Genomic DNA, 21051 nt, shown 5'->3' with positions numbered 1-21051 from the left:
ACCCCCGCCCCTAACGGCTGCATGGCCCCGCCTCCGGCGCCGGGCCTGGTAGCCAGCGCGCTTGCGCCGGCAGGGTTTGGTCCCTGAGGCTCCCTTGCTTGTACCTGGGAACCGGGGCTTCTGAAGGCTGGAGACTGCGGATTGCAGAAAGCCCAGTATGTGTTGATGAGGATGTGGAAAAATTGGACCATTGCTGATGGGCTCTAAAATGGGGCAGCGCGGCAGTTGCTCAAAAGGGTAGCCTTACCACTGACTCAGCAATCCTTTTTTTTTTTTTTTTAACGTTTATTTATTTTTGAGACAGAGAGAGACAGAGCATGAATGGGGGAGGGTCAGAGTGAGGGAGACACAGAATCGGAAACAGGCTCCAGGCTCTGAGCTGTCAGCACGGAGCCCGACGCGGGGCTCGAACTCACGGACCGCGAGATCGTGACCTGAGCTGAAGTCGGCCGCTTAACCGACTGAGCCACCCAGGGACCCCCCCCCCCCCCCCCAGCAATCCTACTTCTAAGAATGTATATACCAAGAGAAATTGAAATGTGCATCCACACAGAAATTCGTAGAATGTTCCTAGCAGCATTACTCGTAATAGCTAAAAGTTAGAAACACAAATGTCCACCAACTGGTGAGTAAATCAAATAGGGTGTATTCGTACAAGGGAGTATTATTTGGCCATAAAATAGAATACAAATGTGTGCTACTACATAGATAAATCTTGGAAAACATTATTCTAAGTGAAAGGACTGGCCAGAGAATTGTTGGATTTCATTTTTGTTAACATAACCTCGGAGACTTTGTTGCTCCCAGGGGCTGTGCGGAGGCGGGAGGGGGAGTGGCTACTAACGCCTATGGGCTTCATTTTGTGTTGATGAAAATGGTCTAGAACTGGATAAAGTTTATGGCTGCACAGCTTTGTGAATATACTGAAAACGACTGAATTACACACCTTAAAAGGATGAATTTTCAGATCTGTTTGAGGTAGAAAATAACATAAACATTTAAATTTATTATTATTATTTTTTACAAACTCTCTGTACTGTTTGCAATAAATTACTTTACATGGGGCGCCTGTGTAACTCAGTTGGTTGAGTACCTGGCTCTTGATTTTGGCTCAGGTCATGATCCCAGGGTTGTGGGACTGAGCCTTGTGTTTGGCTCCATGGTCTGAAGCCTGCTTGGGATTCTCTCTATCCCTCTGCCCCTCTTAAAAAACAAACAAAAAACAAAAAACAAAACAAAAAAAAGCTTTACAAAGGAAAATACAACATTGTTGAGAGTCTAGCGATAGACTCCAACAGAGGTGTTTCCCACTAGCGTGGTAAATAGCGGTGCCCTGCATGAGGTTTTCATTGGTTTGGCAAAAATACAAATGAAGTATACAGATATGTACCACATTGGTGTAAGTTTGCCAACTTCCCTTTCCTGGGGAAGGTCTTTTTTTTGGGGGGGGGGGGAGAGCAAGCAGGGGAGGGGCAAAGTGAGGGGACAGAGGATCTGAACCAGGCTCTGCCCTGACAGGCTGACAGCAGCCAGCTCGATGTGGGGCTTGAACCCACAAATCTCGAGATCATGACCTGAGCCCAAATCAGACGTTCAACTGACTGAGCCACCCAGGTGCACCTTGGGAAGCTCTTTCATATGCTGTAAGTTCAAGTCCATTGATCATGAAGGCTGTGAAAACAGGCTTGGTTTTTGTGGCAGTGGTAGCTGATGCTTGTTTTTGCAGTGATCTCCCTTGGCAAAATGAAAAGCTGGAAACTACAAATGTCCCCAGAATTTAAGGGGGAAGGAGGTTTCCGGAAGCTGGATGCCTATGTGGGGCCCATTGCCTTTGTGGACATAGGGGAAATCTCTGGAGTTTTGTCCTTGAGTTAGAGTAGACAGAACAAGACTGCCATCGCCCAGATGGCAAATACCAGCTAAAACAGAAAGGTTGGGATTCAGCACAGCACCCCATTTATTCACCTCTCTAAAGAATATGTTGTTCTTTCTTTTAAATATAGGGAAATGGGAAGAGCACAGAAATAGCCCATCATCTTATCATTCAGAAACCAACTAACAGGGGCGCCTGTCTGGCTCAGTAGTTAAGCATGCAGCTCTTGATCTTGGGGTTGTAAGTTCGAGCCCCACGTTGGGTGTAGAGATTACTTAAAAATAAAACCTTAAAATAAGTAAATAAGATCTTTAAAAAAAGAAGCCCAACTATCATTTTTAAAATAGTAATATATACACATCTTATCTCCCTCCATCCTATCCACTCCTAGAGTGCCCCTCCACCCCTACCCCGCAGACACTGAGCCAAGCCTTACAAAGTGTGTTTCCTCCAGTCATGTCACAGGATTGTGTGAAGAAGGTGCACAGGGAAGAAAGAACCGACCTGGGCCAAAGTGAAATGAGAAGCCTCGTGTCCCATGGACCAAGTACTTGTTTACTGGCTCTCCTGCACCATTGTCTGTAATCATTTTTAGAAAAGGGATGGGGTGGGTAAAAGAAATCATCCAGTGGAGTCTTACATATTGACTAGAAAAGTTTTTTGTAAAACACAACACACATTATTTCCAGAATAAAGGCATTCCATAGATACAAATCTAGCAAACAGAAACACAAACCAACGGGATTGGGATTATACTTTTAAAAGGCCACTGGACACAAGCCCTGCAGTGTCTATTGTGAAGTGCTCAGGGGCAAGTGGCCTTGAGGAAACTTGGGTGTGAGATTTCCACCAGGCGTGGGAGGAGGGCCTTGGGGAAAAACACTGTACCCAAACAGCAGGTGAATGTGCTCACAGCCCAGGAGGGGTGGTGAGGACCTCTGGCTAACAGCTCCTGCTGGTGCTGGTCAGAGAAAGCGCAAGAGAGAGATTCCTCAGAAGAGGAGGGCTATAAGGGGACTGGAAGAAAAAGTCCAGTCCAGACATTTGCTCAGGAAAGGAAGGAGCAAAGTCATGGTGAGTTAAAATCTGGTACCCTAAGATCAGTAGATTTAAGGCCTGTCAAGGTAATTAAAAATTTCCATCAGGTGACTCTATCAGAGAGGAGAAAACTGAGTGGTTCCTGTTTCACTCCCCCTAGTGCTTTAGGGACTTTTCTGGAGTCAGTAGCTAAGACAAGATCCTGAACACATTTCATCAGTGGAAGAGAGAGGAAAGCGGCAGGCTTTCCAGCTGTGGCTTGGCCGCTCTTCAGTTCCTAGGACAACAGTTCGGGCTCCTGGCCCAAGACTGGCGGGCTTAGGTGGGAGGAGATCGGGAGCGGATGGGAGAGCTGGTGAGGAAGGTAGTGTAGGGACTGTCCCCAAACACGTTGGCATAAGATGACTTGAGGAACTGGACGTAGTTCTGCATGCTGCGATTGGTGCTCTCCGACTGCTCCAGGCGATCTTTGAGGTCTTGCAGCCGGCTCTGGTAGCGACGGTCAGCCTATGAGGAGCAACAAAAAAGGAGTCAAGTGTGTGAAATGTCCAGGGCAGATCCCTAGAGACTTGGTCAGGGGTTGCCAGGAGCTGAGGGCAGGAGAATGGGCGTGACTGCTAATGGGCACGGGGTTTCTTTCCCAGAAGAGTCTAATCTTAGATTGTGGTGGCAATGGCGCACCTCCGTGAACACACTAAAAAACACGGAATTGTACCATTGAAAGGAGTGAATTTTATGGTATGTAAATGATATCTTAACAAAGCTGTTGATTAAAAAAAAAAAAAAAAGGAATCTGCCTGGGATATCCCTAAGGGATTGGAAAGTGATTTGAGAAAAATCAAACCATGTCATATTCCTAAAAACCTCCATGAGACACCTTGCCCCGCAGGCCCCAGGGAGCTAAAATCTCAATCCACTCCCTTCTCTCTGGCCCCCGCCCTCCAGCCCGACTCACGTCGTCTCGGCTCCGCCGCAGCTGGCTGAGCTCCGTCTTGGTCCTGCTCAGCTGGGTCTCAAGGTCCAGGATTTTGTTCTGGGCAGCTCGCTCCTTGGAGACTGCATGCTCCTTGGTCTGTTCCACCTGCCCAGAAGGCACGGAGGTGGGGCTGGCTTACCTGACACGGGGAGCACCTGGCACCCGGAAGGCAGAGCCACTCCCACTCTGGTCTCGCACATCACTACGGATGGTTCTCTGGTGCCTTGTGGCAGGAGCTAACTCCAGGGACTTCTTCAGGCAGCCCACTTCACCTGCCCTTTCCCCACACCCCAAGAATCATCACCTAAGCTGTGGAAAACCTGGCTGAGTCCCACGCAGGCAGCAAGTGAATGAGCCATCGTGATCAAGTGCCAAAGCCTTTACAGTAATTGCTCATTTGATCCTTGGGACAAATTCGCGAGGCAGGTGCCACTACTGCACCCCCTTTTTTAGACGGGGCAATAGGCTCCGAGAGGTCAGGTGACTTGGCCCAAGGTCACAGAGCTAGTTAGCAATGGACTCAAGACTGACCTGCCTCCTAGCATCTTCGATGGCGCTCTCCAACTGCCTGGCCAGGCTCCCACATTCCCGTGTTTTCTCCTCTAGCCGCAGCTGGGACTGGTGGATCGCTTCCTCCCTCTTGGCAATCACCTGTAGGAACTCGATATTCTGGGCGCTGGTTGCCTCCAGTTTCCTAGATGGAAGCACTTAATCAGATCTGGCTCGTACCCCGACCTGTCCTGTTCCACCCCGCCAGGAGGCTGCCAGCCACCCCTGGGCTGGGGTTCTCATCATGCCAAGAGTCTCCAAGGAACCACAGGAATAAACCAAAGAAACCTGCTGATCAGCAAGGCAGCAAGCAGGGAGCCGAGAAGCCAGGGCAGCTCAGGACTGTGTGGAGAGTGGGCGGGCAAGCACAGACGAGCGTGCCTGTTGTTAGTAACACAGCACCTTGCAGCTAAGGAAGGTGGGCGCCACCATTATCCCCACTTTACAGAGGAAGAAACTGAGGCACTGAGAGCTGAGGTCATTGGCCCAAGGTCAGCACAGCTGGCAGGTCTGTCACCAAAACCCATGCCCTCAGCTTGTGCTCACTGCTGCCCCCTCAGCAGAAGGACATCAGCTGGTACCCCCTCTACTGCTTATGTGATCCACCGTGGGGTCACAGTGACTCCCGATGGGCACACGTGGTCCCCACTGCAATTCCAGAACACCTTCCAACTGAAAGTTCTGTAAGTCCTGCTGAGTCCAGCTGCATGTTGGAAGCCGGGGGACCAGAGCGGAGCCTAGGAGCCCAGCCCAAGTCCCCACATGCAGGCTGCACGAGCCACCTGGGCAGCCAGAGCATCCCCGGGCCAAAGGCCTTGCATCTCTAACTAAGGCTCCAGCCCTCATTTTACAGATGCTAAGAGCCCCAGAGGAGGACAGTCAGGGGGCCTATGTCGCAGCTTTGCCAGATACCAGCTGTGTCACCCTGGGCAAGTCACTTAGCCTCTCTCCATGCTCGGTTTCCTCATATTCAACATGGGGATAATAGCAACTAATATACACTAACTATATGGTGCATTTTTCTGTGCCAGATAATGCGCTAAGGCCTTTGAGGATTATCTCCTGGAAGACTTTCGATAACCTCATGAGCTAGATTGTTACCCCTACCTCGATCCCTTTCTCAAGGTGAGTAAACAGAGGTTCAAAAGGGTTCAGTGATTTGCTCAAGATCACAATGCAGGTTAAGTGGCCAAGCTGGGACCCAAGGCCAGGGCTTCTGACTCCAAAAGCTGTACTCTCCACCTGACTGCCTCTAATAGTCCATAGGTAAAAGAGAAAAATCAGATCAGAAAGGTCTTGGGGAGGGGGCGCCTGGGTGGCTCAGTTGGCTGAGTGACCAGCTTGAGTTCCGCTCAGGTCTTGATCTCAGCTTGTGGGTTCGAGCCCCGCGTCGGGCTCTGTGCTGACAACTTGGAGCCTGGAGCCTGCTTGGGATTCTGTGTCTCCCTCTCTCTCTGCCCCTCCCCGACACATGCTGTTTTTTTTTTTTCTCTCTCTCTCAAAAATAAACATTAAAAAAAAAAAAACAGAAAAAAAGAAAGATCTTAGGGAAGGATGATCAGAAATGAAGAGCAGAATGAGGCGGGGGGCGGGGGGGAGGCACGGGAATGCCCCTCACCGCCTTATATTGGTCCTGCTGGTTTGCTCGGGTGAAGTGTGCCTTTTTGGTAGGTAGAGCCTGTGGGTGGTCTGAACTTGACCACACTGTTCCGGAGCATCCCCCAGTCAAAAGACCATCTTCCCCTCTCCCACAATGCTTACCACTGCAATGGAAGCAGCTTTTCCTCTGGGGTCTGCCCAGTACCTTCTAGGGCCTCGAGTCCCTCAAACACTTCTGCACACTAAGCCCAAAGCAGCTAAGTGGCTGAAAGTCTCAGGTCCTAGGAAGAGGACAGAGATGGGACCAAGTGCCTCTAACCTCTCCAGTTCATCCACCTTCAGACTCAGCTGTTTATTTTCCTTCTGGGAAGCCTGATGTTTCTCTCTTGCCATCTCCAGCTTGTCCCCCTGATGTTCGATCTAAAATGACAGGAACACAGACTGGTTTATGAAGGAACTTCCCTGTGCAGCCCTCCCTTCCCCCTAGGACCTGTCATCCACACCCAGGAGGGAGACACGCTGCCCTCAGCAGGCATCCAAGTCTCAACGCACAACCTGGACGAGAGAGGAGAGTGGGGACAGGTTAGGCCCGACTCCCGTGAAGGCCTTCCCACACGTAGAGAAGCCAGGTTTGATCCCGAAGAACCACGGCGACGCTTTCTTGATCAGGAGAGGCCACTCAATGGGATCCGGGGCAGACACGAGAAGGCAGAAGCAGATGCTGGGCTAAACTGGCCCACACGACATGCCACAGAGCGTTACCAACTACACTGTCGGCACCGCTGATTTCATCCTCCCTTTAAATGGGGACAAGTACAGGCAACAGGAAACCTATCAAGTCTTTCAGGCTGGCAAGTTTGAGAAGTTATCCAGAGGGCTGCTGTACACAGAAGCTTCAGATATCAGGCTCTCGAGGCCCTGAGAATACTCAGGTTCAAGGGCAGGCAGGCAATTTAAGAGGACTGCGAATGTGGGCTTGGGAAGCAGGTGTAACTGGCTGAGTTCCAAACCCTGGTCACTAACTCTCAGCTCTGGGACCTCAGGAAATTAGGCCTCTATGCCTTGGGCTGCTTTCTGGAAAACGGAGAAAAAGAATATCTACACCTCACAACATTCCTGGGAGAATTACGGGGGAGAATACTGGCGCACAAAGTCCGTGCTCGAAAAACGATAGCTACTTTTGTTATTACAAGGAAGGAGGTCAAAACAGGGGGAGGGCGTCGCCCAAGGTCCCACTGCAAACTAGAGGCATGTAATTTCTTAGACTGTAGGCAGGATTCCAGTAACCCAGAGGCAGATTGCTTCTGGGAGGAAGGGAGCCCTCTTTCTGGACAGAACCTCAGGCAGTGGACCTGGTAAGAGTCGGGAAAGGCAGCTGGAGCAAGAGAAAGTTGGGAGAGAGAACATCCCCCCCTCCCCCCAGGCTGGGTGTCTCCCCCTGGGGGTGTGGCCGAGCACTGCAGCAGAGCATGAAGGGCAGAGGGACTCGAAGCACAGGCTGGGGGGAGGCGGGGGCGGGGGCAGCACCGGAGAGTGACGGCTCCTATAACTACAATCACTTTGTGCAAACACAAGGCATTTGGCACACCAGACTTTTATTTCACAGCACTGATGATCGCTCACTCCTTTCAGAAAGCAGCAGCCAAGAAAAAGGAAGTGGTCCTCCCTTGGGGGGGGCGTGCAGCTCATCTTGGTAAGCGAGCCCCTGCTCTGGCCAGTTCGTGGGACCCTTTCTGCCAGTCCCTTACCCGGCTGCGCAGGTCTGATATGATGGCTGTGAGGTCGATGTTCTTCCTCTCGTAGCCCTGCAGCTGGTCCTGGCACTCTGCCAGCTTAGCCTCTGTGATCTTGAGGATGTCAGGCAGCTGCTGCAGGTCAGCCAGCTGGGACTGGAACTGCCTACGGGCCTGCAGTGGGGAGAAAAAGCCTCCGTTGGGAAGGGCCCCCGCTGCTTGTGGGACCAAGCAGAGTCCTTTGGAATTAGGGCAGGGCTGCCGGCTGGTCCCCAGAAGAGGATCCTGTGGGAACCACAGGCAGGAATGTGGCCTGCCCTCCCCACAGGCCACTGGCAGCTGCAGGCTCTTCTCCAAGGGACACAATGGACCCTAACTTGCCACCTGAGCCTGCCACTCCTTTCGTCATTGAATAACAAAGGCAATCACGTAGCAGATACCAGGACCTAGTTACTGTGCTGAGAGCTCTCTGAATTACTCAATGAATTCATACAACAACCTGTGAGCTTGGTGCTGTTGTCCCAGTGGAAGGACTCTAAGGATCAAGGGAGCAAAGTCATTCCCCTAAGGCTGCTCAGCTAGAAACTGATAGAGACAGGGGCGCCTGGGTGGCTTAGTTAAAGTGTCTTGATTTCCGCTCAGGTCATGATCTCACAGTTTGTGAGTTTGAGCCCCACATCGGGCTGCATGCTGACAGTGTGCACTGACAGTACAGAGCTTGCTTGGGATTCTCTCTCCCTCTCCCCCCAAATAAATAAATAGACATTAAAAAAATAAGAAAAGAAACTGGTAGAGCCAGGATTAAGGTCCAGTCTAACTCCAAAGCCCCTAGGAAGGCAATCCCAATGCTACAGCTCAGAGGAGAAGGTCAGAACTCTCTGATTTAGCCCATCCCTGTATTAACAAGGAGACTGGGGGCACCTGAGTGGCTCAGTCAGTTTAGCAACTGACTTTGGCCTAGGTCATGATCTTGTGATTCTTGAGTTGGAGCCCCACATCGGGCTCTGTGCTGACAGCTCACAGCCTGGAGCCTGCTTCGCATTCTGTGTCTCCCTCTCTCTCTCTGCCCCTCCCCTGCTCAGGCTCTGTCTCTCTCTGTCTCTCAAAAATAAATAAATGTTAAAAAAAAATTTTTTTTAACAAAGAGGCTGAGGACCAGATGGGGCAGGGACTTGCCCAAGGCTATGACACAGGTTAGTGGCTGGGCCTGGACTACTCAGTCCATCTCTAAAGGTAACAGTAATGGGAATGCAAGCTGGTGCAGCCACTCTGGAAAACAGTATGGAGGTTCCTCAAAAAATTAAAAAGGGAACTACCCTACGACCCAGCAATGGCACTACTAGGCATTTCTCCACAGGATACAGGTGTGCTGTTTCGAAGGGACACATGCACCCCCATGTTTATAGCAGCACTCTCGACAATAGCCAAAGTACGGAAAGAGCCCAAATGTCCACTGATGGAAGAATGGATAAAGAAGATGTGGTACATATAGACAATGGAGTATTACTCGGCAATCAAAAAGAATGAAATCTTGCCATTTGCAACTACGTGGATGGAACTGGAGGGTATTATGTTAAGTGAAATTAGAGAGTCAGAGAAAGACAAAAATCATATGACTTCACTCATATGAGGACTTTGAGACAAAACAGATGAACATAAGGGAAGGGAAACAAAAATAAAAACAGGGAGGGGGACAAAACAGAAGAGACTCATAAATATGGAGAACAAACTGAGGGTTACGGGAGGGGTTGTGGGAGCAGGGATGGGCTAAACGGGTAAGGGGCACTAAGGAATCTACTCCTGAAATCATTGTTGCACTAGATGCTAACTAATTGGGATGTAAATTTAAAAAAATTAAAATTAAAAAAAAAAAAAAGATAAAGGTAATAGTAAGATGACCCCTTTGTCTCTAGAGATCCAAGCTGTCTCTAAAAGAATAAGGTTCTTTGGAGAAAGGGGAAGGAGAGGCACATCTTTGGGTTGGTGCAGAACAAAGCAGGCATGGCCAAGACCTGGCAGATCTTAGCACCTGAATCCACTTGGATTTGCTCTAAGCAGGGGGGATTATTTTAAGGAAACTGAAGAAGAAAACCAGGAGGAAAGCAGCAGCGAGAGAGAGAGAGAGAGAGAGAGAGAGAGAGAGAGAGAGAGAGAGAGCAAGCGAGCAAGAGCAGGGAGAAGGCACATACGCAGTAGTGTGGACCAGCCCAGCAATGAGAAAACTCAATTTTCTGGTCGAAATCAAGGCAGCCCAGAGGGACAGACTGGCAGACCCGGGACTGGATGGCGGAAGAAAGCAAGGAAGGGGAGCAGTACCGCTTCGATCTCTTTGTTCATCTCATCTTTAAGGATCTTGTTCTCTTTGTCACAGCGTTCTAGCTGGGCGGCCACTTCATCAGCCTCCAGTCTGGTCTTCATCACCTAGGAGCCGCCAAAGCATTGGGCCGAGTTTCAGTGAAAAACACCTTTCCACCCGACCCTTCCTGGGAGAGGCCTCCTGGCTGACCTCGCGCAGACCACCTACCTGACTCTTATAGTTGTCGATCATCCCTTCATAGTTCTTAACCGACGCCTTCAGCTGCTGCACCTCGATGTGCGCCTGATTGAGCTTGTCCTCCATCGGGGCGAAACTAGCCTAGAAGGGGTGCCTACTGAGTAACCCGCAGGAAGCTTCCCAGAGCAGACAGCCATCCCACCCTCACCTCCCACTGCAAGTGGCCAGCCGGGGGAAGCCCTGACGCCTCACACCCACACCCGAAGTCAAGGTGCGCCAGGGCAACTCAAGTGAAGAAAGAACTTGACCACTGAGCGATGGGGGGCCTAGGGGCACCGACCTCCCACACAATCAAAAATGCACACAGAACTTTTGACTCCCCCGAAACTTAACTATTTCTAGTAACCTACTGTTGACCAGAAGACTTCCCAATAACACATAGAGTCAATTAATACCTATTCTGTATGCTAGATGTCTTAGATACTGTACTCTTACAATAAAGTGAGCTAGAGCAAAGAAAACGTTGGGAAAATCATAAGGAAGAGAAAATACACGTATAGTCCTGAACTGTATTTATCCAAAAAAAAAATCCGCATATAAGTGGACCATGCAGTTCAAGGGTCAAGTGTAGATGCAAGAAAGCGACCCCTGTGTTTTCTTGTTATTACAAAAGCAATACATAATTGTTAAAGACTATGGAGATAAGACCAAGGAAAACGAATTGTGATGCATGATGATTGCACCAAGGGATGCCTTGATGTATGGCTTTCTGTCAGTAGCTGAGTACTTTTTTTTTTTCAGCAAGAATGGGATTAATTATATTGTACTTACTGCTTTGCAACATGCTTTTGCAAGTAACAACGATGTTATACCTACTTCTCAAGTCAACAAATGTCCACCTACAGCCTAAACGTTCACCTCAGTAGATGGAACAAAAGAAATCATTGTATCTCAATACAGTAAAACAATATGCAGTCACTGAAAGAGATAAAGCTAAAAAACAAAACAAAACAAAACAAAACAAAACCCAAACCTGACCTAAAAAGATATCCGTGAAGTATGGTTGAATGAGAAGCAGGCTGCAGAATAATGGGTATGTATGTGTTTGAATGTCTATATTAGTATTGGGGGAAAACAACTGGAAAAATACCTATGTACAGTTAAGGAAGAACAAGACTTCCGCGTCACATTTGTGCACTGTGTTAAACTTCCACTGTGACCTTTGTAATCATCATCTAAGACAACAGACTCCTAAAAACATTATTTTGAATGGCCACTCTGTGTTACGCTTCACAGACACACATACTGTAACCAACCCCCTAACCACTTGTTAGGCTTGGAGGCTGACTTTCATTTCCCCAGCAACCGCCCCTCCCCACCGAGTGGCTCCAGTGGGAAAGGCTGACGGTACCAAGTGTCCCCGAGGAGTCACGGAGCAATTCTTGCCTTTCACACATCCCTGACGGGAAGGTGAATTTGTACAACTGTCTTATTCTGTGGTGACTTCTACCAAAGCCCAATTTATGCTCACTATCTGATGACCCGGCAACTCTACCTCAAGGTAGAATTTAATTTACAAATTCTGGGTGGCTCAGTCGGTTAAGCATCCGACTTCGGCTCAGGTCACCGTCTGACCGTTCGTGGTTTGAGCCCCGTATCAGGCTCTGTGCCTGATATCGGGCTCTCTCTGCCCCTCCCCTGCTCGTTGGCTCTGTCTCGCTCAAAACATGAATAAACGTTAAAAAAAAAGATTAAAAAAAAAATACACCAAACAGGTGCACCCAAAGGTACACGAAGATATCCACGGACAGTAGAATGGATAGATCTACTGTGGTGTGGTCGTGCAACAGCAGACCCGACAGCATTAAGAATGAGACCTGTCACACGGCACGGATTGCTCGCAACCATAATGCTGTATGAAAGCCAGGCACAAAATTCAAAACCAGGCTAGCTAACCTGTGGTGACTGAAGTCAGGATAACGGTCACCTTCACAGGGGGGCTTATAAGCAGGTGAGGTCACTGGGGTGCTAATAAGGTTTGGGTCAAGGTGACTGATGGACAAAAATGTGTTCACTTCATGAAAATTCTAGAATGTGTGTACCTTGCCATATGTCATACTTCTTTTAAAATCAATCTGAACAAATAAACCAGTAAAAAAAAAAAAAAATTAATCTAGGGGTGCCTGGCTGGCTCAGTCGGTTAAGTATGTGACTCTCGATCTCAGGTTTGTGAGTTCAAGCCCCAAGTTGGGTGTAGAAATTACATAAAAATACGGGGTGCCTGGGTGACTCAGTCAGTTAAGCATCCCACTCTCGGTTTTGGCTCAGGTTATGAGCTCAGGTTTCGTGAGTTCGAGCCCCACATCGGGCTCTGTGCTGATGGCGCAGAGCCTGCTTGGGATTCTCTCTCTTTTTCCTCTCTCTCTGACCCTTCCCCACTCACTCTGTCTCTCTCTAAACAAATACACTTAAAAAAATTCTTTTTAAAAAAGAAATTACATAAAAACAAAATATTTTAAAAAATAAATAAACAAGCCCACGTGTCATTGTCCAGATCAATTAATAGGATCCAACCTGGCTCTGAAATGTGAACCTTGGTTCAGGTGCCTCTCGTCCCTGCTGTGCTGGGTGTATAGCAAGTGGTTAAAAGCCGAAACTCTAGAACGAGAATCGGCTTCAAATCCGAACTCCAACACTTCCAAGGGCAAACTCTGGGCAACAAACCTGACCCCTCTCGAAGCCTGCTTCTTTATTCTATAAAGCAGAGACGACCACCCTATTATCAGGAGGTTAAAGGGAGAGTGGACACACATGAAGGGGCCAGCAGCCCCCCAGGTGTCAGTGTCCTCCTCCGATGGCTGAGTGTGCGTGTTAAGTGTCTCACATGCGTTGCCACATTCTCACCAGGCACCCTTTCCTCCCGCTAAGGAAACCTCGGGGACAAAGGATGAACCGTCTAACCCGGGGCCTGTACTAGCAAGGGGCGGTCAGGACTGGAATCCAGGCCCGACTCCGGCGCACGCCCTCCTAATCAGGCTCCTGCCTCCAGGCCCCCTGAAGATCCCCGGGTCATCCTTGGGGCCCCATCGAGAGCGCCCCACCGGCAGCGCCACTGTCCTCCACCCAGGGTGCCAGCCCGCTCTCACGACAGACCTTCAGCCTCTCGTTCTCTAGCTTGAACGCGGAATACTCAGCAGTCTGCCGGTGTAGTCTCTCCACCAGGCTGTCCCGGTCTTCCCGCATCTTCTCCTCCAATGTCTGTTGTTGGTTTACGAGATCTGTCACCCGGCTGGGAGGTCGCAGAGTGAAGGCAGACAAAGAGAAGCAATTGCATGGGTTCTGAGGAGCCAGGTCTTTGTGCGGCGTGGGCCCAAGGGTTCCTCCCCAGCCAGTCCCATCTCTGTGCCCTGTCTGCCACTGTGGCGTTCCCACGTACCCCACCTCTTCTGACAGCCTTCAGATTGGTCTCCCATTCCACCCCCTCCAAAAGCCTTCTGTGTCCTGATCCTCCCATGAGGCCAAGACACTCCCTAAAGACAAGAACCAGAGACGGGGTCGCTTCCCAGCTCTCCATGGCACCCCCTGGATCTCAGTCCAGCAGGTCTTAAAGTCAGGACAGAACTCCGAGCCTGGGCGGTCAGGGACACCCCCAGACGTTACACTTCCTTGTTCACAGGTGTGAACACTCGCCTAGCACGGGTGGGGACTGCAGTGAATGTATACGGCATGATGGGAGAGAAGCCAACTGCCCCTGCCCTCGCTCCCTCCCCCTTCCCCTCCATCACTCATCAGGGCTATAATCCAGTAACGGAGGACTGTGGCCTCACAGGAGCATTCGGGCTCACAGACCCAATACAGAACCTTCACACGGTATGTGCTCTCAGTAATGATCAATTACAGTTTATTCGGCAAATATTTGCTAAGCACAGACTAGGCCCAAGCAAACATATCCTGTTGTTTTACCCGGCAATCTCCTCCTCAGCCTTAAAAACCCAGTTCCGGGATGCCTGGGTGGCTCAGTTGGTCGTGTCCAACTTCTGCTCAGGTCATGATCTCACAGTTTGTGAGTTCGAGCCCCACACCAAGCTCTGTACCGACAGCTCGGATTCTGCTCTGGATTCTGTGTCTCCCTCTTTCTCTGCCCCTCCCATCCTCCCTCTGTCTCTCTTTCTCCCTCTGTCTCTCTCTCTCTCTCTCAAAAATAAATAAAAACATTTAAAAAATCCAAAAAACCCAGTTCAGACTTCCCTTTCTCAGGGCATCTCTTCCCCAATGCCTCTCATCTGTATCACGTGTCCTTCTACCTTCACTATCTGTAGATAATGAGTAGATGCTCAATAAATATTTTTCAAACGAACGAACACATGAATATAGGTGACACTGAGGACGTTTGAATGGTCACTGGTGCCTAGTGGCGAGAAAAGTGTGAGTTCAGTCCCCGGCAACTTTAGGCCATTTTGGCCTCCTACTCTGACCTTCTGAGGGCTGGGCAACACAGCTGCCGTTACTGGGCAGACGATAGAGAGAAGACATGATCCACCCCCCCCACCCCCCCCACCCCCCGGCACAGGAATGAGGACACCAGTGTGCACGGCCAGTTCCCACGCTGTGCACACCGGGACCCAGCTCAGCCCGGGGACCGGCAACAGACTTAGCCCTGTGTGAGCAGAGAGTTCTGGCCCCTCCACGGCCCCCGCCTGGGCCGCCACACCTCGGCCCAGTGCGGCCCCTGACGGACGACACTACGTGGCAGCCGCGAGGGCGCTGGGGCCCCCCTCAGGCTGCCAGACTCCTTCCACCCGTCTGCCTGCTTCCCTCATCAGCCCAGGCACCGTCGCCTAGACGCACGTACTCATTCAGGACGATAATTTCCAGCTCCAGGTCTCCCTTGTCTTTCACAACTTGATTGTAGCGGCTCCTCCATGATTCCAGAGTGGATAAAGCTTCAGCGACATAAAGATCCTGGCAACATGGGACAACAGGGCCCGTCAGCCTGGGGTCAGCGCTGAAGCCGAGGCAGCTGGGGGCTGGGCTCACCCTGGACGACTCTTCACCCCTGCAGTCCCTTTGCAGAGAGCACCCAGGGTGATTACGTGAGCCCGGCGGCAGCTTCTCGATTTCTAGCCGTCACATGCGCCCTACTCGCAAATCCTTCCTCAACCGTCGTTCCCACCCACAAAACTGACATAGGCTAAACCCCCCTCTAATCTCTCGTCTCCAGCCAGCCCGCCAGCCACCCCGCTTTCATCCTTTTACCCATTTACTCACCCACTGCCCCCCGCCCGCCCCCCCCCCCCCCCCCGGCTCATTCACCCTTCCGCTATCACCATCCCTCCGCACCCCCACCGCCTGCCGCCACCCCGGCCGCCCTCAGGGAAGGCCTGTCACCTTGTCAGCAAGTTGCACATGCAGCTGCTCAGCATATTCCTCACTCTTCTCAGCTCGTTCCTTCTGGGCTCGGATGGCCTTCTTTAAGGTCTCTTTGTCCCGGTCTCCCTTTTGCTTTAATTCCTTCAGTTGCTCCATGATGGCCTCCACTTCTGCCTTGTGCTGGTTCCCACTGCGCTCCAGGTTCTGGGAAGGAAGGGCCAGGAAGGGTCGGGGGAGTGGGCAGGGGGCAGGAAGAGACAAGAAAGGCAGAGACGGAGGGCAGAGACGAGGAAAGGGGACCAGCGAAGAGAGGGGATGGGGGACAGGGAAAAAGAAAATGGGTCACCAACTGCGTGGGGCCTTAGGGCTCTCTAAATGCAGGCCAGGGATGAGGGCCATTCCCAGCTCTCCGTGGCACCTCTCTGGGTCACTGAACCCATCGGGTCTGAATGTTAGGACAGAACTCTTCCTTCAGCTCCCAGTGCTGTGGTCAGAAGGATCTCTCACTCACTCAGCAGAGCTACGACCTCAGAGGGTCCCTAGCTCACACAGGCAAGCCGCAACTGAGACCGTTCCTTCCCCAGGGGTAGTTAAAAGACCCAAGGACCTAAGGGATTAAGTGACTGGCTCAGGGTCACGACACCAAACCCGGTCACTCCTGGGAAGGGCACCCAAGGCCTCCGGGGTCCACTGCTCTTGCCACTGTCCCAGAGTCTCTCTGAAGCTGAAGGGCCTTGGCAGCAAGTGCCCCATAAACCATTGAGGCAAAGCCTTACTGAGTGTGGCTCACCGCCCTGGGACTGCCATGTCCCGGCCCCTCCTTTCCCACCCGTGGGGCCAGCAGGTACCTTGATCTGCATGCACAGGCGACTGTTCTCTGCCTCTTTACACCGGAGCTGGGCCTGCAAATGCCCCCGCATAGACTCCATGGATTTAGAAAGCTCGGATGCTGTCTTTGCTTGAGCCTTTGGAGACAGAGAGAAAGTGGCAGAGCCAGCATTTGAACCCAGATTTCCAATTCCAGAGTACATTCTCCCCACGAAACTCTACTGGCTCATAAGGAGGAGCAACTGTCAGGGATGGTACCTTCTCACATTGTATTTCCTGGAGAAGTTCTTCTACTTCCTTGTCCTTGTCTTGCAGTAGTAACAGCAGGCGCTGGAGAGAACACACACTGTCATGAGCTCCCTGGGAAGAGCAAGGGAGTCAGGCCCAGGGGGGGACAGCCACTCCTGTGAGTGCCTGGGCAACAAGGCCCAAGATCCCGCTGTGACTGCCCATGTCCCAGAGACCCTGGCAGGAAGCATCCCATATCTGTATTGAACGTTCAAGACAACAAATACGTATTGATCTTGCAATTTAAGATAAAGTAATGTTAGGGGCGCCTGGGTGGCTCAGTTGGTTAAGTGTCTGACTCTTGATTTCGGCTCAGATCATGATCTCACAGATCGTGAGTTCAAGCCCCATATCAGGCTCCATGCCAGGCATTCTTTCTCTCCCTTTCCCTTGGCTCCTCCCCTGCTCACGCTCTCTCTCTCAAAAAAATTTAATTAATTAAATTAAATAATATTAGTCATGGGAAACAATGAAAAACAAAACAAAATGCTAAATTAGAATCCCCATAATCCCCCAGGCAAAGAGAACCACTGTTAAAACACATTAAGAAGTCTTGGGGCGTCTGACTGGCTCAGTTGCGCATCAGACCTCAGCTCAGGTTGTGATCTCACGATTCGTGAGTTCGAGCCCCGCGTCGGGCTCTGTGCTGACAGCTCGGAGCCTGGAGCCTGCTTCTGATTCTGCGTCTCCCTCTCTCTCTCTGCCCCTCCCCTGCTCATGCTCTGTCTCCCTGTCTCTCAAAAATAATAAACATTAAAAAAAAATTGTTTAAAAAAAAACACATTAAGAAGTCTTATGCAAAAATGTTCCTACAACATTTACCATAATGTGATTAAATCTTCTACACCTTTTGAAACAGCAAGTTAAAGTTAGTGATGTATACAATTTAGTGATGTATCATAATTTGGTTCCTGGGCTCTCAAGCTGGAGATGCAGATTTAGGCGTTATCCCCTTCATGCTGAATCCCCGACTGTCACCTTCAGAAAGGCCTCGGGGGCCGAGCGCCCAACCTTGGGAAAGGTGGCTTTCATCTTCCTTCTCCCTTGGGAGACTCGTGCGGGCATTAATACCTCAAATACTCCAAAAGGTCTTGGGAGTTAACATGGTGAATTGTTTGTGCAGGCCTGCCAGCAGTTTCCCGATTTATGTGACCACAGATCACTCCCTGCTTTTGTTTCTGGCACCCATTAACATCGTCGAGGAACTTAGGGTTCCATGGACCAGCCTTTGGAGCGTGCTTCCTTGGGAGAGATTCCCAGAACTGGAATTGTTGAACCAAAAAGTCTACCTTTGGATGGCTTTTAATCCATAATGCAAATAAGGAAATTCAAGTAACAGACTGATGGTTAGTAACTCCATCAGCACGAACAGCATCCCTCAGGTTGGGTGTTCAGCTTGGTGGTCTCAAGCTTCCAAGTGATCAGCTAGACAAGCCCAGTGGAGCAGGCAAGGCAGGGGACATCAGCCCATTTTACAGATCAGGAAACTAAGACCCAAAGAAATGTCAGAGCGAGGCTGCCGTGTCCCTCCAGCCCCTCTGCGCACTGTCGCCTAAAACCCACTAGATCCGCCAGGGGGCGCTGTGTTACCGCTTTCTCTGAGTCCGCCTCCGCCAGCCTTTTGAGTAGTGCTCCTTGTTGCTCCATTAGCCTTTCGGAATCCTTCAAGGGAAGGCACACAGGTCGTTAAGCAATGAACCCAGATGACTACATCCTATCGATTCTTTCCCTTTTCCAAAACTTACATTTTCCAATTATAGGAATCATAAATAGATTGCAACCTCATTATAAAATAATCACCATCATCTACCTCCAAACCCCACCCCATTGTTACCAGTTTGATGAGTGTCCTGCCTATCCTTTCTCTACGCATTTATATATAGCTACACCTAGAGAAATGTTATCTTTTGGGGGGTTGGGATGCGAAGGGATTTATGAGTGATTTGACCCAAATGATAGCATACTGTATTTTTATGCTACAACTTGGTTTTATTTTTTTTTTTTTAATTTTTTTTTTTTCAACGTTTATTTATTTTTGGGACAGAGAGAGCCAGAGCATGAACGGGGGAGGGGCAGAGAGAGAGGGAGACACAGAATCAGGAACAGGCTCCAGGCTCCGAGCCATCAGCCCAGAGCCCGACGCGGGGCTCGAACTCACGGACCGCGAGATCGTGACCTGGCTGAAGTCGGACGCTTAACCGACTGCGCCACCCAGGCGCCCCTACAACTTGGTTTTTTATAAAGAGCTTGAGGGATGCCTGGCTGGCTCAGTGGGTGGGGTGTGCAACTCAATCTCGGGATTGTGAATCTGAGCCCCATGTTGGGTGTAGAGATTATTTAAAAATTTAAAAATCTTAAAAAAAAAAAAACCCAACAGCTTTATTGAGCTGAAAATTCAGATACCATACCCATTTAAAAAGCACAATTTAGGGGCACAATTTAGGGGCTCAATCAGTTAAGCTTCCAACTCAGGTCATGATCTCGGGATTTGTGGGTTCGAGCCCCGCATCAGGCTCTGTGCTGATAGCTCAAAGCCTGGGGCCTGCTTCAGATTCTGTGTTTCCCTCTCCCTCTGTCCCTCTCCTGCTTGAGCTCTCTCTCTTTTCTCGCAAAAGTAAATAAATAAACATTTTAAAATAAATAAATAAATAAAATGCACAATTCAATGTTTTTTGGCACTTTCCATTATTAATTTTTTAAATTGTGGTAACATATCACTAACATAAACCATGCCATTTTACATTTGGTTAAGTGTAAAATCCAGTGGCATATATAGTACATCCAAATATTGTGCAACCACCACAACTCTCCAGTTCCAGAACATTTCCATCATCTCAACCGAAAGACCTGTTAAAACACTCTCCTTTCCCTCCTCCCCTAGCCCCCTGCAGCCACTAATCAATCGGCCTTCTTTCTCCAACAGGCCACTGCATTTTTAACCTCTCCCCTTGCACAGCCTCTGGGCAAGGAAGCTGTTCCCAGGTTGCATAAATGCAAACACTGTAGCAATGTACCGAGCTCCGCCAGACATGTACAAAGTGTCTCTCTCTAGGGTGGAGAGAGGCGGCATGCCTGGGCCAGAAGGTCTGTGATCTGAGGCAGCTGAAATGACCTACAAAATGCCTGCACGGATTTGCATGGCCACGGGCAGGAGGAGGGCCCTGGGTGGCGGCCAGTCTTTCCAGCAGACTCCTGCTGCTTTAGCTTGCATTTCCCCCATCACTCATAAGTTTATCAGCCACTGAGCTCCCTCTTCTTCCCCGACTGCCTGCTCACACCCTTGCCCATCTCTCCCAAACAGGCCGTGTCTGAGAACCATCTCTACTCTTCCGCAGAAGGGGGCCCGGCTCGCCTTCCCTTTTCCTCTCAGGCTCACAGGTCCCCTTCACAAGCCATGGCAGGGCTGGGAGTGGAGAGAGGCCAGCATCATGGTTTCTCCAGCAACAGGAAGAGGCAAAGAACATGGGATGAAAGTTAAGGCCTGCAGCTCCTCTCACTGTCCTTTACGCCGTGTCCTCCGAGCCTCCAGGGGGACACTACACAAACGAACACACAACTCTCACCAAATCCCCCATTCTAAGGAGCCATGGACTATGACCACCCCCATTTTAGAGAGGAGGAGATCGAGGCTGGGAGAAGTGAGGTGAGCTGCACGACATCACACAGCTGGAAATGGCAGCGGTGGGCCCTAAGCCAACCGACCCCACAGCCAGAGCAAATTCTCATCCACTGAGCATCCCGACGAAGCACAGAGATGGGGGGTACCGTCCCAAGAGCCATGGGGGCAGGGGAGAGGAGAGCCCAGACTGAACAGAGAGTAGCCGCTGTGGGTGGGAGTCCAGATTAGCTGACCCTTCATCTCCAACGGGAGATTCTGGGATTCTAGGACAGTAGAAGCTAAGGGGTCAAAAAGGAGACAAATTGAGTAGGAAGAGGTTTGTCTGGAGGCCCCAGTCCCAGGACAAACAGCAGCAGCCCCTACCACACCAAACAGCTATCACGTGCCAGGCAGTATGCCAATCCCCCATCCATGCCCTCACGTGATACCACGTGGAAGATGCTATTCCCGTTTCGCAGGCGGGAAAACTGAGGCCCAGAGAGGTTAAAAATTGTCCAGCCAGGAACACCTGGTTGGTTCAGTTGGTTAAGCCTCCAACTCTTGACCTCAGCTCAGGTCACGATCTCACGGTTTGTGAGTTCAAGCCCTCTGTCAGACTCTGCGCTGACAGCACAGAGTCTGCTTGGAATCCTGTCTCTCCCTCCCTCTGCTCCTCCCTCCCCCTCTCTTTCTGTGTCTCCTCTC

General features: G+C 50.4%; 1 protein-coding gene and 1 long non-coding RNA gene across 25 annotated transcripts in view; one reads left to right on the top strand and one right to left on the bottom strand.

Annotated features, from left to right (window-relative positions):
* Window positions 1–4: 4 nt before the first annotated feature.
* On the top strand, window positions 5–2512 carry LOC109493987. Its single transcript, XR_002148533.3, has 2 exons — window positions 5–155; window positions 2328–2512. It is a non-coding gene; the product is annotated as an uncharacterized LOC109493987 (long non-coding RNA).
* A 2-nt stretch (window positions 2513–2514) lies between these two features.
* The window catches only part of ODF2 (outer dense fiber of sperm tails 2), a 36163-nt gene continuing 17626 nt past the window's right edge, over window positions 2515–21051 (bottom strand). For 21 of the 24 annotated variants that reach the window (XM_006939521.5, XM_019816623.3, XM_019816625.3 and 18 more), the window contains 13 exons: window positions 18339–18410; window positions 16719–16790; window positions 16481–16597; window positions 15651–15836; window positions 15115–15224; window positions 13416–13551; window positions 10293–10403; window positions 10085–10189; window positions 7784–7942; window positions 6355–6455; window positions 4419–4581; window positions 3867–3992; window positions 2515–3418 (listed from right to left, as the gene is read on the bottom strand). In XM_006939521.5, coding sequence (XP_006939583.1) covers window positions 3230–3418; window positions 3867–3992; window positions 4419–4581; window positions 6355–6455; window positions 7784–7942; window positions 10085–10189; window positions 10293–10403; window positions 13416–13551; window positions 15115–15224; window positions 15651–15836; window positions 16481–16597; window positions 16719–16790; window positions 18339–18410 — 1647 coding nt within the window. In that variant the 3' untranslated portion in view covers window positions 2515–3229. Of the gene's footprint in view, window positions 3419–3866; window positions 3993–4418; window positions 4582–6354; window positions 6456–7613; window positions 7943–10084; window positions 10190–10292; window positions 10404–13415; window positions 13552–15114; window positions 15225–15650; window positions 15837–16480; window positions 16598–16718; window positions 16791–18338; window positions 18411–21051 lie in introns of those variants that run through there. The other 3 variants (XM_023242808.2, XM_023242809.2, XM_003995938.6) reach the window with 1 other exon arrangement.

This window comes from Felis catus, chromosome D4, assembly GCF_018350175.1.
Source record: "Felis catus isolate Fca126 chromosome D4, F.catus_Fca126_mat1.0, whole genome shotgun sequence".
In the NCBI taxonomy this organism is placed as follows: Eukaryota; Metazoa; Chordata; class Mammalia; order Carnivora; family Felidae; genus Felis; species Felis catus.
This window is presented reverse-complemented; position numbering and strand designations above follow the sequence as displayed.